This window comes from Ceratotherium simum, chromosome 15 (assembly GCF_057802395.1).
Source record: "Ceratotherium simum simum isolate JZ-2026a chromosome 15, ASM5780239v1, whole genome shotgun sequence".
In the NCBI taxonomy this organism is placed as follows: Eukaryota; Metazoa; Chordata; class Mammalia; order Perissodactyla; family Rhinocerotidae; genus Ceratotherium; species Ceratotherium simum.
Window position 1 is genome coordinate 22,064,202 of NC_141914.1, and position 13,805 is coordinate 22,078,006.

At 38.4% G+C, this 13,805-nt stretch overlaps 2 protein-coding genes across 3 annotated transcripts in view; both read right to left on the reverse strand.

The window, feature by feature from the left end:
* HGD (homogentisate 1,2-dioxygenase) overlaps window positions 1-6,540 on the reverse strand; it is a 49,750-nt gene extending 43,210 nt beyond the window's left edge. Inside the window, exons 1-2 of the mRNA XM_004436525.3 lie at window positions 5,240-6,540; window positions 4,200-4,310 (exon numbers count right to left, since the gene is read on the reverse strand). The gene's annotated coding sequence lies outside the window, so the exon portion shown is untranslated. The remainder of the gene's footprint in view (window positions 1-4,199; window positions 4,311-5,239) is intronic.
* A 114-nt stretch (window positions 6,541-6,654) lies between these two features.
* Window positions 6,655-13,805, reverse strand: part of RABL3 (RAB, member of RAS oncogene family like 3) — a 38,479-nt gene continuing 31,328 nt past the window's right edge. For both annotated transcript variants that reach the window (XM_087439667.1, XM_004436524.3), the window contains 3 exons: window positions 11,562-11,633; window positions 8,673-8,711; window positions 6,655-8,114 (listed from right to left, as the gene is read on the reverse strand). In XM_087439667.1, the coding sequence (XP_087295793.1) occupies window positions 8,049-8,114; window positions 8,673-8,711; window positions 11,562-11,633 (177 nt within the window). In that variant the 3' untranslated portion in view covers window positions 6,655-8,048. The remainder of the gene's footprint in view (window positions 8,115-8,672; window positions 8,712-11,561; window positions 11,634-13,805) is intronic.

Sequence of the window (13,805 nt, forward strand, 5' to 3'; positions counted from 1 at the left end):
TCTTTGCTCAGTCCTGACTCAGGCCGGGAAGGAACAGAGCATAGTGCTCCCTCTCTGGAGAGAAGTGAGATAAAGAATTGTGCTCTGACACACATATGTTGACACATAGCCACCTGAAACAGGAACTAGGTTTAGACAGCTCTCCATAGACACCTCTTCGGGATGGGCTAGGTTAATTGTTCAGAGCCTGAAGGACTTGATTTAAAGCAAACTATGTTTACTATTGCTCCTCTTAATTTCTTAAATATATGTAGTGTTCTTATAAATTCTTTAAGAATCTTGTTTCCTAATGCCTTTATCCCTCTAAAAACAGACCAAGGGATTAATTTCCAGCCACCTTTTCCATGACTCCTTTGTCCTTCATCTTGGCCATTCTCCTTAGCCACGGTCAGGTATCAACTTCGTGGCTAATTGTATTCAGGAACAAAGAAACCATATATCAAGTGCCTGTTCATGCCAGATTTTTCCACAGACACTACCTCATTTAATATCACAAAAACAACTTTGTAAACTAAGCTTTCTTATGACAAACTCAAGTGCAACAGACCAGGCAGGAAATGTAAATGGGTTAAGTAGGCTAGGTGATTTTTCAAGATAAGACTTTTTATATGAAGCTCCAATTTTTAAACATTGGCAACTAGAACAAACGAATGAATGAATGAATAAATAAAACCATTGTGGTAGATTGCAAAAAATGCCCACAATTTCCATCCATCCTTGTATGCATGCCCCTTTGCAATGTGACTTTGCTGCTCCTCTCATCAAGAGATGGAGTCTTGTTCTTACCTCCTTGAATCTTATTTTGGCCAATAGCAAACATGACACAAGCAGACGCTTGAAAAGTGCTGTGCCTCAGGATTTGCCCATTTTTTGCTACTTGAGACCACCATGCAAAGAAGCTGGGCTAGCCTCCTTGAAATTGATAGGACACATGGAGAGAGAAGTTCAGGCAACAGCCCAGCGCGAAATGCCAGCCATGTGAATGAGGCAATCTGGCTGCCAGATGATTGCAGACACGTGAGTGATCTCAGGTGAGACCAACAGGAGAACCACCAGCTAAATTTAGCCCAAACTGCTGACCCACAGAATTGTGAGCAAATAGAATGGTGTATTTTATGCTACTAAGTTTTGGGGTGGTTTGTTAAGTGGTGGTAGATAACTGATACAGTTATGTCAAAAAACATGCATGCAGGTTTGAAATGACTATGGGCTGCAGTTTAGACCCTCTGCTTTAGATAAATGGGTCTAAGCAACCTCTAGATGTCCCCTGGTTCCAGCCTACTGCAGTAGCAGCAGAATGATTTGCCTGTGTATGAGGTGTTAGCACAGACAGAGCCAGACCAAAGGGCCACGTCAACAGAAACAAGTGACAAGTTGGTAACAAATTGTGTGGATTGATGCCTGCGGACCAGGAAGTTTATAGGACATCTCAGCATCTGTCAGCATAGACAGATGACATTGTGGTATTACATAAGCTTCCCTGGAATTTATATGCAAATCTGGAAGGAAGAGGGGGGTGTAGACCCCAGCTATCCTGAGGCTGTTTTTATTATTCCTGCAGGATGCAGGCTCAAAATCAAAATTGAATTCAAGAAAAATATTTCTTGCATCTGAGTTTATGGGGACATTGGGTCTTGAATCTCTATTGATCTTGGGAGTTAGTCTTTGGTAGTTGGGGAAAAAAAATGAATGTGAGCCAATAAAAGACAAAGGAAAAGCTTTACTGCTTTATTTTTCCATAAACTTCCTAGCTCTTTCCACTGAATCAACTTTGAAGGCAGATTTAAGAGATGTTTCAGTTCTTTCCTGAGGTGTGAGAGATTTCCCAAAGAGTGAGAAAGAGGTAACAAATCCTTGACTGGATAAAAATTACTTTGAGGGGCCTGAAAATATTTAAAATTGAATAAACCTATTGACATACTTGAGGGATTTCTCCTAAGTGGGTTAACTTTATTTCCTGTCTTTTTCTGTTTGTATAACAATAATTCAATAAAACAAATAATTGCTTTGTAACTGCTGTGCAGGCACTGTGCTATATACACACAGGACACAGAATAAACAAAACATAGCAAGAGAGAGTTCTGATTCTACGTTTGATGGCTTTCCATTTTAATTAATGTAAACACACACTCATTCATTTTACAGTTATTGAGGACCTGCTACGTGCCAGACTCTGTGAGATGTGGGGGATACAAGAATGTCTAAGATTCAGTCCTGTTCCCTGGTAGGGCAGCGTACTGGAGAAGACTGACCAATCAATGGGCCGCTACAACGGAGTGCCACATATGCCGGGACAGGGAAGAGCCCAGGGTGCTATGGGAGGGACTAGGGGTGCCTAGCCCTAACTAGCAGGGCACAGAAGGCTTCCCAAAGGAGATAATGCCTGAGCCAAGTCACATAGAATAAGAGTTGGATAGCGCATTGAGCAGAGGGAACAGTGTGCGCAAAGACAGAGAAAAGGAAGTGCAGGGCATTCAGAGAACTGTGTTTATGGCAGTGTGACTGAAATAGCATTATGGAGGGGTCTAGTGAGGAAGGCTTCTGGGAAAGGGAGAGTTTGGGCAGGTATTTGAAGCAGGGGAGTAGGGGGACCTTCTGGGCAGGGTGTGCCTTCTAGCATTCATAAAGACACCCACCAGAAGGAGCAGGTTTTGTGGAGGGGCAAGGCAAACATATACTGGACCAGAAGAGTCACAATACTGAAGTGTTGAACAAGAACAAAGATGCTAAAAACTAGACAAAGGAGGATGGATTCAGTGAACTGACATTGGGAACACGTGAGATGGAGAATTTGAAAAGGACCAGGAATTGGAGACCAGGTATCTGCTTCTCCCAAATTATAGCAAGAGATAGGTTTACTCTCTGCAGCAGCTCTGGAAGAGAAGCCAGAGAAATTCCGGACTCACAAACACCAGGGAGTAGGGAGTAGGACCAAAACCAAGTGTAGTAAGTGATGATGAAACCTCCAGCCTCCTTCTCCTGCTGCACTTCCAGAATGCTATCAGCAGGTGTTCTACCCTCCAGACAGGAGACTGGAGGATTCTTCTCTAGGACAGCCCATAAATACTATTTTGATAAAATAGTTAAATATAAAAGGTAAAGTCTTTCTGGAAATGCTTCTTTTAATGAGGTGGATATCTCTCCCCCAAAGCCCATTAATTCATATATCCACGAACAATTCTTATTTCTAATTCTCATTTCTAGAATGAGACAGGATTCAGCATCACTTAATCTTCTTTTTTGGTTTTACAGACATAAGTGTTGAAAAAATTTGTTCACCTATATAAGTAGCTATGAATGGAAGGAATTTTGTTATGATATCACTCACTTCTTCTGAATTAAATCACATGGTGATCTAACATTAAACATTATTTTTAATGACCTATCAGTCAACAACTCAATTAGGAAAAGCCTTGGTTAACCAGCTATTGGAATCACTGACTTTAATTAAATGTTACCCTTTCACTTAGAGGTGCTTTGTCTCATTTACTCAGACACGGTTGGGAAAATAAAAATGTTAATTTTATACACCTTTGCCTTAATAATTATTTTTGATAAAAATGTCATTTTGATATTTTGATAGGCCAAGCAAGAAGCCTTGCTATGAAAGATTGTGCCACAGACTTAGATATTTCTTACCAAAGCTCTCTTTGCTTTGTTCTTAGGAACTCTTCCTTAAGACCTCTGCATTTTTTTTTTTTTTTAAATAATTAGGGGGAGTGGAACAAAGTCCTTAAATAAAACTAATACTTAGAACTGTCCTTTTGTTGGCATTCCTGAAGACGTTCACACCCTGGGGCAATATAGATTTCTACTGTACTACTAGAAAGATGTTCCTTTTCTGTAGTGGGAAATGGGCTACTATGAAAGTAGAGGAGGGAAATAACTAGCATTGAGCTGCATTCGCAAGCAGATCAATTTTAACATACATATGGGAATTGATGACCTGGAAAATGATTCCCTTAAAACTATCTGTGCCCATGTACCTCTTAGTGGGGATATTTGTACCTATCCCAGTTGGAAGACCACTGAGCCACACCAAGAAAGTGGAAAACATTACATACAAGAAGCCGGGGATTGTTACAGGTAATACGAGGGAGAGTGTGACAGGCCAACAGAGCAATCGCTCCAGAATGGAGTTAGAGGACAGAGGACTCCAGGACAGATGCCTCCAAGAAAAGATGGAACTGACAGATTACCTGATGTACTTGAAGGTATTGAGCAAGATTTTACATCCTTCTTGGAGTTTAGGGGTTTCGTTCTTCACCATTACTTATTGATGACCTTGGTAAAGCCTAGTGGTTAGACAGCTGAGAAAACAAATGTGGTACAAGAGAGGAGTTGTGAATAAGAAAGTCAGTCATCTTATTACATTAGAAACAGACACACTTAGAGGGCAAAAAATTGGTAGCAAATAAAAATGGTAGCAGTACATCAAAGACAAACATTTCCTGTTTTGCCAATAGAGGGTGTGACAATCAGGTCATGATTGCTGTGGCATGTGTGGCCTTGAGAGGGAGGAGTGGCTCAGTTCAGTAAGGTGAGATCAAGTAGAGGAAGCCAAAGATGAACTTGATGAAACTCTGCTATAATGGTGCCATAAAGCACAGAATCTGTAATCCATGTATTCTCTACTTTTTGATATGAGTTCATTATCTTTCTCAAAGGGTGGATCCTGGACTACTTGCAGCAGAATCACCTGGATTACCTATTAAAAATACAAAATCCTGTCCCTATTGCTATACATAGAATTGGGCGAGGGGGACTGATGAAATCCTGGAATCTGCATTTTAAACAAACACTTCAGAGGATTTTTATGTACTTTTGCGTTTGAAAGCTACTGCTTTAAGTCCTTAAATGGAAGTGCTGACTAACTGTAACTGGAAGTCGGATCCCTTTCCTACTCTGTGGAGCAGCCCTGGCAGGATCCAGCTCCAATTTTGCATGAGGCAAACACACTGCTGACTATTTGAGGCTCAGGGTTCCCCCAGGGCTAGACTTCCTGGAACCCTTCCTCTCCCACCACAGTGATTTAACTCAGTCTTCGGATTGTGGAGAAATGAATTTTTCATTTCCTTCTCCTCCTTTCCCCCAAATAGTATCTTCCTTTGAATTTTAACAGCTATTAAATCAGTGCAGACATCCTGTTGGACCTTCAAACTTCTTAAAATAGATGCTACCTGTGCTTTAAAAATTTCAACTAAATCAACATTTATTAAATACCCATACAGGGCCCTACCTAGGTTGGGTGCTACAGCATACACTATTGAAATGAAGACTCAAAAGCTCTGATTATGGCAGCAATTAGGAGGTTTTCATCTCAGTCCGACGGCCCAGCACGTCAGTTCCATGCAGTCCATTTTCAGAATGGAGAGAAAAACAGCAGGGTCAAGGCACTTGGATTATATCATGGATGCCTCAAGTTCAGGGACGTCTGAGAACCCGAGATAAAGCTGATATGGATCAACCCCCTTGGGAGCAGCGCTTCTTAGAGCACTAAAGTGGACAGACCAACCCAAATCCCTAGTTGGATTCCAACTAAGAGTCCTGCCACCTGAGGGACAGATGAGTGGCCATATGCCTTCACATCTGGTTGCCTCCACAATGAGTAAGAACACTGGTCAGACATCTAAATCACAGCAGGAAAAAAAAAAATCTTTCTCTGTTGGTAGCAATTTGTTCCATCAAGACACTAAGAAAATTAAAGACTAACATTTTTTAGAAAGTATTTTGGTATTTACATTTGTTTATTATCTAAAAGCAACTTTTATGAGCAGGTCTCAGGAAATCTTGGTAAAATTATGTGCCAAAAACATTCTTTTTGAAGAACTCTGGCTAATAATATTCATTTTGGCAAACAGCCTTATTTTGCTGCTACTAATACTTGCAACAAACGCACCCTAGATTATTAAAAATTATTTTTTCTTAGAAAACCATAATTCAGGGAGTCAAGCCTGACGGCAAGAAGGAATGGAGTTGAGGAGTACTGCTAATTTTTCAAGGCTGACCCTGAAGGCATCAGTGTTGGGTTACTTTTATTTTATTTTTTAATAAGGAAGAAAAGAAAGAAATTGGGATTTTTTTTTTAAGGGAAAGAAAGAGGAAGAAAGAAGAGAACACGAAAGGGTTATTGATTTATTTTTAAAAGAGAATACAAAGAGCCTTAGCTGGTTTAGGTCTTTGTGTATACATTTGTTTCTACTTCCTCACTGGACAGCCTCTGTCACAAACACTTGTGCCAAATTCCATCCAGATCCTGATTTGCATAGCTCTCTTTTACGCCAAAAAACAAATCAGGGCTAAGTCTTCTGGGGGAGGATGCAAAGAAAGACTGGAGAATATTCTAGCTGATGAAAAGTGTTTTAAACATCCTTTTCCAAATTCCCAAGACTGCCTTTCTAAAAGCACTCTCTAACATTCTTATTTTAATATCCTCTTTCAGCATACCTTGAATTCCAAAGTACTTCTGAAATTTAATTAAAATGGAATAGAAAGTAAATTTAGTGTTTTTTTCCTAGTTTTAAAATCAGAAGCTGAAACTTTGTATTTATTGTTACTGTATTTTAATATGGAACAAAACCAGGAGTGCAGAGGCCTGCAGCAGAGGCAGAGAGAGAATGTGGGTGAAAAGGTGTTGTTGAATAAGGCAACAAATTACAGTTTTTGGAAACTAGGTTTATATATTAAAGAAGAACTGGGGAAGAGAGAAATCAAGAAGCAAAAAAAAAAAACATGGGTAAAAAAAGTAACGACAGGGGCTGGCCCCGTGGCATAGCAGTTGGGTACACGCGCTCCACTTCAGCGGCCCGGCGGGGGGGTTCATGGGTTCGGATCCTGGGCGCGCAACGATGCACCACTTGTCAGGCCATGCTGTGGCGGCGTCCCATACAAAGTAGAGGAAGATGGGCACGGATGTTAGCCCAGGGCCAGTCTTCCTCAGAAACAAGAGGAGGATTGGCATCGGATGTTAGCTCAGGGCTAATCTTCCTCACACACACACGAAAAAGTAATGATCAACAATTATGCATATACACACACATCACCCTCCCCCAAAATTTTGGATTATGAAATCCAAGAACCCTAGTCCATAATTCATGTAAATGTGTTGCTCTGGAACTTATTTTTACTTCTCCCCATAAGTACATTGTTGACACAAAGAAAGATATTCTTAGTTTACGGACTATAGTTAAGGGACAATTCAAGAGTTGATTTTTCCTTCAAAAAAATAAAAACTGAAGAGGCTGTAAATCTCTCTTGCTGCCCTTGTGCAGGTCTTAGATTTCAGCCTCCCTATTTCCAAACAGAAAACAGTAAGAGAGTGCAGACAGCTGTAACCTAAAGAGTGAAGGATTTAGTGAGCCATCAATTTCTTGCAGAATTCTTCCTTTCTGGTACTGCTGTTCTCTATGTATTATTAATCTATTTATATTTAACTCCAGCTATTAGTCTGCCTCTTCCAGCCACTGAGCCATTTTCAAAGGAGAGGAGAGGGAGACAAGGGTTGCTATTATTAGGCATCTTTGTGTGTGATGAGGGTGGAGACAATTAAATAACACCATTTTGCTTCTTTGAAAATGACACAAATTATTTGGGGTGGACAACTCAGGGCTAGTTAATACAACCTTTACCTTCAAGAAGGTAAAACAATAGAGATACATTTCTGAGGTACTTAATTAAGCCTTCAGCAAGGAGTGTGGGAAAAATACAGACCCAAAATACCCTCCAGTTCTAGGCAAGAGTCAATTTTCTCTGCAGCTCTGTCACTGCTCATTTACTGCATCATTTTGACAACATCTCATATTTCCACAAGGCTTTTACATAATCTATAAACAGGGAAAGAAAGGTGAGGAACAGAGAGAATGGGGACAAAGTTGGGGACCCCACCCCCCACTGTCACTTCCTTTCGATTTTCCATTAAAGGGTGAGGCTGAAGGGTGGCATTTTAAGATGATTTCCTAAAAGGCTGAGACATTAATAATCGACATAGCAAGAAGAAAGCTGTGAAAAACTGCCACTGCTTGCTCACTCTTCCAAAAGATGAGTGCAATTCAGTCATAATGAAGGCTCTTCAATGTTCCTCCCCCAAACCTCTTTCGATCAGGAAAGCCTGGAATCTGTAGGCAAGAAAGATAATCGCATTAAGTCTCAAGCAGAGTTCAAATGCTAATAGCCTTTAAATTTTTTCCCTTAGTTTTTGTTTCTGTATGTTGCCTCTTGTTCCTTAAAGAAGCACTATTCTGAGGTTTTACTCAGAAAACCACAACAGATCAAATAAGAAAAATAAATTCTACCAAAATGGAAAACATTTGCCAACAAATTGGTGATAGAGTCACCTCAATCAGAGAGGATGAAGGTGAATCTTGTAACATTCACCTATTGGACTTTCATATGAATTATCTGTATTGTGGTAGACTCTGCATATATACCTTTGGAGTCTAAAACAAATGATTCTCTTCTATTATTTTATAATGTAAACTTATCCCATTTTTTTTGGTCTCTTAGACCCTTATTTTCCCTTGATCTGATTTTTTCTTTCTTATTTAACAGGACAGAAGAAACTCAGTTGCTTGTGCCTACAAAGGACTTCCCTCCACTTTTTTAAAATCACTTCTGAAAATAAGTTTGGAAATCACCAAATTTAGGAACCCATTTTATCAAGAAAAGATACCAACCTGATTACCATCTCTTAAAAAGTATCTCTTCTCTATGACCTGTGAGAAACAAATAAAGATTTTAAGGGTTTAGCACACATATCTGGAAAAAGTAGTTAACTGCAATGTCCACTGACAGGACTAAAAGGCATATATTCAAATTAAGAGTCTTTTTAATCGCTATAGACATCTAGTAAAATGAGTTAAACCTAGCGTTAATGAGATCAGGATTGTGGGAGTATTTCCATAAAAGTCTGCCTCATTCCAAAAAGCATTAATGATAGATAAAAAAATAAATTAACAAACAAAAATGACTAAATAATAAGAAAATGACATAAGATCCCATGCAATTTCTAGTGTATGGCAGGAAATTTGGCTCTAAATTTCCTAGCAGTCAGCCTCAAAAGCTACCAAAGAGAATCCATAAGATAAAAGCAGAGCACTCGTCTACTACAATAGTACAGCTCTTCCTACGGAGGAGGCTGTGTAACGTAATGAACAGTGATAAATTCTGTAGGTCCTCAATGGAGGTGGATGACACAACATCAACAGCAGTCAATTAGCTTCTTTTTATGGACTTAATCTGCACCCTTCTTCAGTAGTTTCAGAAGTATATTTGGTTAGTGGGAGAAACAAAGTGAAGCAGTAGATGTATCTGCACAAATCCATCAGCACTATGGAAAAGAAGCCCTCAAAGTATATGCCCTAATATAATGAATTTGCGAGCACCATATGTTCAGATGATGCAAAACTTTTTAAAAAATAATGAATTCTGTTCTAACACTTGAGAAACTACAATGGTTGCAGAGGCAGTATTATTTTCTTTACTTAGAGCTGTTGTGATTAAGAAAAGTTAATCAGATGAGAATACAAATTAGCTGGAGATTAACTCTAAGACATTGGAATCTAGAATTATGAAGCTAAGAATGCCTCTGAATAAGTGCAGAGCATCTTCTTCCAGGCCTGTGCCAGCTTGCTCGCACTGGCCTGACAGCCAAATCATTTGGATGCTTTCTATCTTTGTGACTACGGCTGGGTTACTTTTAGCCACAAGAGACCCAGGGTAAGGTGGCATTCACTGACCCCAGAGGTTTAGAAAAGTTGGTTCATGATTAGTACACATCTCAAAATACTCAACCCCACAAAAACCAAGAAGGGACTGATTCTCTTTCCTCTCTCCAGGGCAGCACAGGAATATCCTATCATGTAGAGTGGCGACGAATTACTACTAGCCAAAGGAGACTAGAGGAGGAGTTAGATTCCCTCTTGGAAAAGAAATCTTTACACTAAATTCTGGAAGATACGATGTAGAGAAAACTGGGTGAAATTTAGCTGCCAAGTGCCTTGGTTTCAGGTAACTACCTCAGTCTAGAGATCTGGCTAACCTCCTAATCCACATACTCTTTGTTGCGATTTAGGCAATGAAGAGAGAGGCTACCTTTTTGCTTTTGCTCATAATTCCCTACTTTCAACTTGCAATGTCCTTCCCTTACCAAATCTTGCTCTCTTAAAACCAACCAAGTTCCCTCTGATTTTTTTTTAATAAAGCCTTGCCTGACAACTTGGGTTACACTAGTCTATAACCCATTATTTCACTAGAATATAACTCATTACATTTTATTTTTTAATTTCAAAATTAACAAATTTAAAAATTTAAACAATATATTGTGGGGTCTTTCCATGTCAGACACATATCTCTAAGATGTTCATCTTAGGGGATGGAATTTTGTATCAGATGGGGGCCATAGATCTACACCAAATGAAAGTTCTTACATTTTAAGTTTGAAAACAACGTAGAGAGAAAATCTGGTTTCTTGCAGTGTTTCCCAACATTTTTCATGTCATGGCACATTTAGAAAATGCTAATATTTGTACAGCACACTGGGGTAAATGGAAGAGGCTGCCGGTCACCCAGCCCAGGGGGCTCTGGTTGCTCTGAGGACTGAGGGGATCAATATCTTGGCACACTTGTGCCCTATTTGCCACACAGCAGTTGGGAAGTTCTGCAATGAAGCAAAAATTTCCAAGTGATCTAATATTAAACAGGGAGGGGCATGGGGCTTATCTTATGCTGACATACTGGATAAAGGGCCAAATATTAGATCCTTAATTAGCTAAAAGAAAAATGATTAATAAAAAAGAGCTATGAGAAGAGAAATGTTTTTCTTGGGAGATTACACTTAAAAGGAACTATAATACAGAAATTAATCTTTCTCAATAATATATACAGAAACACATTCTATTTTACCTTACTACACAGTGTCAATATTGGGCAAACAACTTAAACTTGGGCAATACTACGTGCAATGCAGCCATATGGCCTTGTGAAGGAAAGACAAACAGTGCTCTAATTTCCCAGTACACTGAGTCATTCTACATTCTCACTCCAGTTCAGGACAACAAGATGAAGCTAGCAAGTCAATAATTGGAATGCAAATGTTTCTGATGGGGAAAGATCAGGGAATCAAGAAGACAACATAACCTTAAAAGTAATAGTCATGTTTATGTGGAGAATATTAACAGCTGAGAGAGCAAAAAGAACTCAGGGCTTTACGCAGAATCTCCTCAGTTCAGTGCCTTTTGTGGCGGTTAGGAGGTGAATGAATACAAAGAAAGCTAGAAAACAGGAAAACATAAATTGTTCTAAGGAGGAGAATTAAGTATCTTTTAAAAAACCCCATTTAAATCCCGTAGCTTTCATCCTTTGCTTAGAGAACACTGCTGATAGAACAAATATGCCAGCAGGTCTTGAGCAATAAGATAAGACAACAGATAAGACAGATCAAAACAAGTATTATTCAGGCTGTGAAGTCTAAGACAAAGGAATAAAAGGACAAAGCATTCTACAAAAAATTTAAATTCTCATAATATATAAATTAAGTTTAAAAATAACTTAATTGAAGCCATTACCTTATCAAAAAACCTACTGAGCTTGACAGCATTGGAAGAGCCCGCAGCTAAATATCGTGGATTTGTGCAATCCTAGAAGATAAAACATAAGATCCACAATTAAAAGTTAGGAAACATAAGCTCTTTGTTAGTTACTACTGTTCCTGTTGCACATTTCTATAGTAAAATATTAGGCATAATACTCTCATAAAATATTCATGTAATTTTCAAATTATGAGGTGCAAAGCAAAGAGAAAAGCACTAAAGGAAGATAAGGCTACTTTTGTTATTTAAGCAATTTTAGAGGACACTGAACATATTCATCATCAAATAATTCATAAAGGAAAACAAGTTGCTAATACCTTACTAATAACAAAACCAACATACTAATCAGGTGACCTACCTACATTTACCCTGAAAAGCAGACAGAGCCATTAAAAGCAGCAAACACTTCACTTTTTCGTACTAGTTACTGAATAATGCTCAACTAATTAAGTACTGTGCAGTTCATACGAATAGTAGGAAGCATGAATAAAGACTTAAGAGCAAAGAATAAATAGAACAGTTGCCAGAGATTTCTCTCATTGACTGCAGGGTACTACATCTCTTGGTAGGCCATTAAAATAATAATAAACAGACATATTTTTTGATAATAAACAATAAGTTTGTTATTATTAAATATCATTAAGTATTATTATTTAATAATAATTAAGTAAACAATAATAAATAAGAGATATATTAAGTAGGATTTTTAAAAATAGGGAAAAAATGGGGCCCAGAAGAGACACCCCAATCTGGAACATCAAATCATTGTAATGATTTGATGTTCCTTAAAGGTTTATTATCCTTTTCCTGGAATTCCAGCGTTGTGTTGCCTTTGCTTGTCATCATTGACTTGCCACCTCAAGAGAGAATACAGTGACGCACCACATGACAACGTTTCCTTCAATGACGGATAGCATATACGACAGTGGTCCCATGGGATTAGTACCATACAGCCTAGGGGTGTAGTAGGCTATACCCTACAGGTTCGTTTAAGTACACTCTATGATGTTCTCACAAGGACGAACTTGTGAGAATGCATTTCTAACAAGGCATTTCTCACAATGCATTTCTCAGGATATATCCCCGTCAAATGACGTATGACTGTACTTTGATTTTTACCTCAAATGCCACCTAAGACCAAACTATGAGGATATCACATAGGCTTCTTTGCAAGAATGATATTTGTCTTTCAGTTGTAGATCATCTGTGTCCCTTGGGAAATTACTAAAATTACTGTTGTTGCATTTACTCTGTTTTGTAATCTCGAAGGCTATGTGATTCCTTTCCAATGAATTTGTAACAATCACCTATATTATCCATATACAACATTCCAAGACTCACATTTTAAAATTTGGCTGGAAACTATATAATACATTTCCCAAAACCACAATAAAAGAGACTACAACAAACTTTTCATAGATCACAGAGTACTAGAAAAATCAGAGGTCTTTGAAGCCAGCAAGCCCTGAATCAAATATCTGTCCCAAATTTCTAGACTGTGTGACATTGGTTAGGTTACTAAATCTTTAAAGTAGAGCTTGCTCATTTGTGAAATGGGGTAACCTCACTTATCCCATAGGATTTTTGTAAAAATTAAATGAGATAATGCATGTCTGGCACACAGAAGGTACTGAAATATTAGCTCCCTTCTCTCTTCTTTCCAAGAAAATGCTATCAGATTGAATTATCAGACACAAAAGCAGCTAACATAATAAAAGAAAATTCTATATATGGATTAAATAGACTGAACTATCATTGTGCAAACTGTTGTATTTGAAATAATGTTTGAACACATTTATACGGCAGTTGGGGCACATAAGAGAAAACCTTAAATAGACTTAATGGTAGATATGTTTTACAAAATGGATATTGATTACGTAGTCATCAGAGTGTCAAAAGACTTCAGAGATGATTTCAAATAGAGCTGAAGTACTAAACACAAAAACTAAATCAAGCAGCAAACAAAGTCTCCCCAAAACTTAAGTCTAAGGATCTACAATTTCAGGTTGACTAAGCTAGAGAAACCCAATGATTTTAGGATGAGAATCGTAAAGCTGAAAGAGCCATCTGCTATTGATCATGGCTGAAGGCAAAGCCTGAAAATTAATAGCTCTAAATAGCTTGTCTAAGCTTGAGAAAGGAATATTAACTAGGGAAGATGCTTCAATACGCTCACTTGGAAGTAAACACATAGACAAAAATTTGTACTAGAAAAAATAA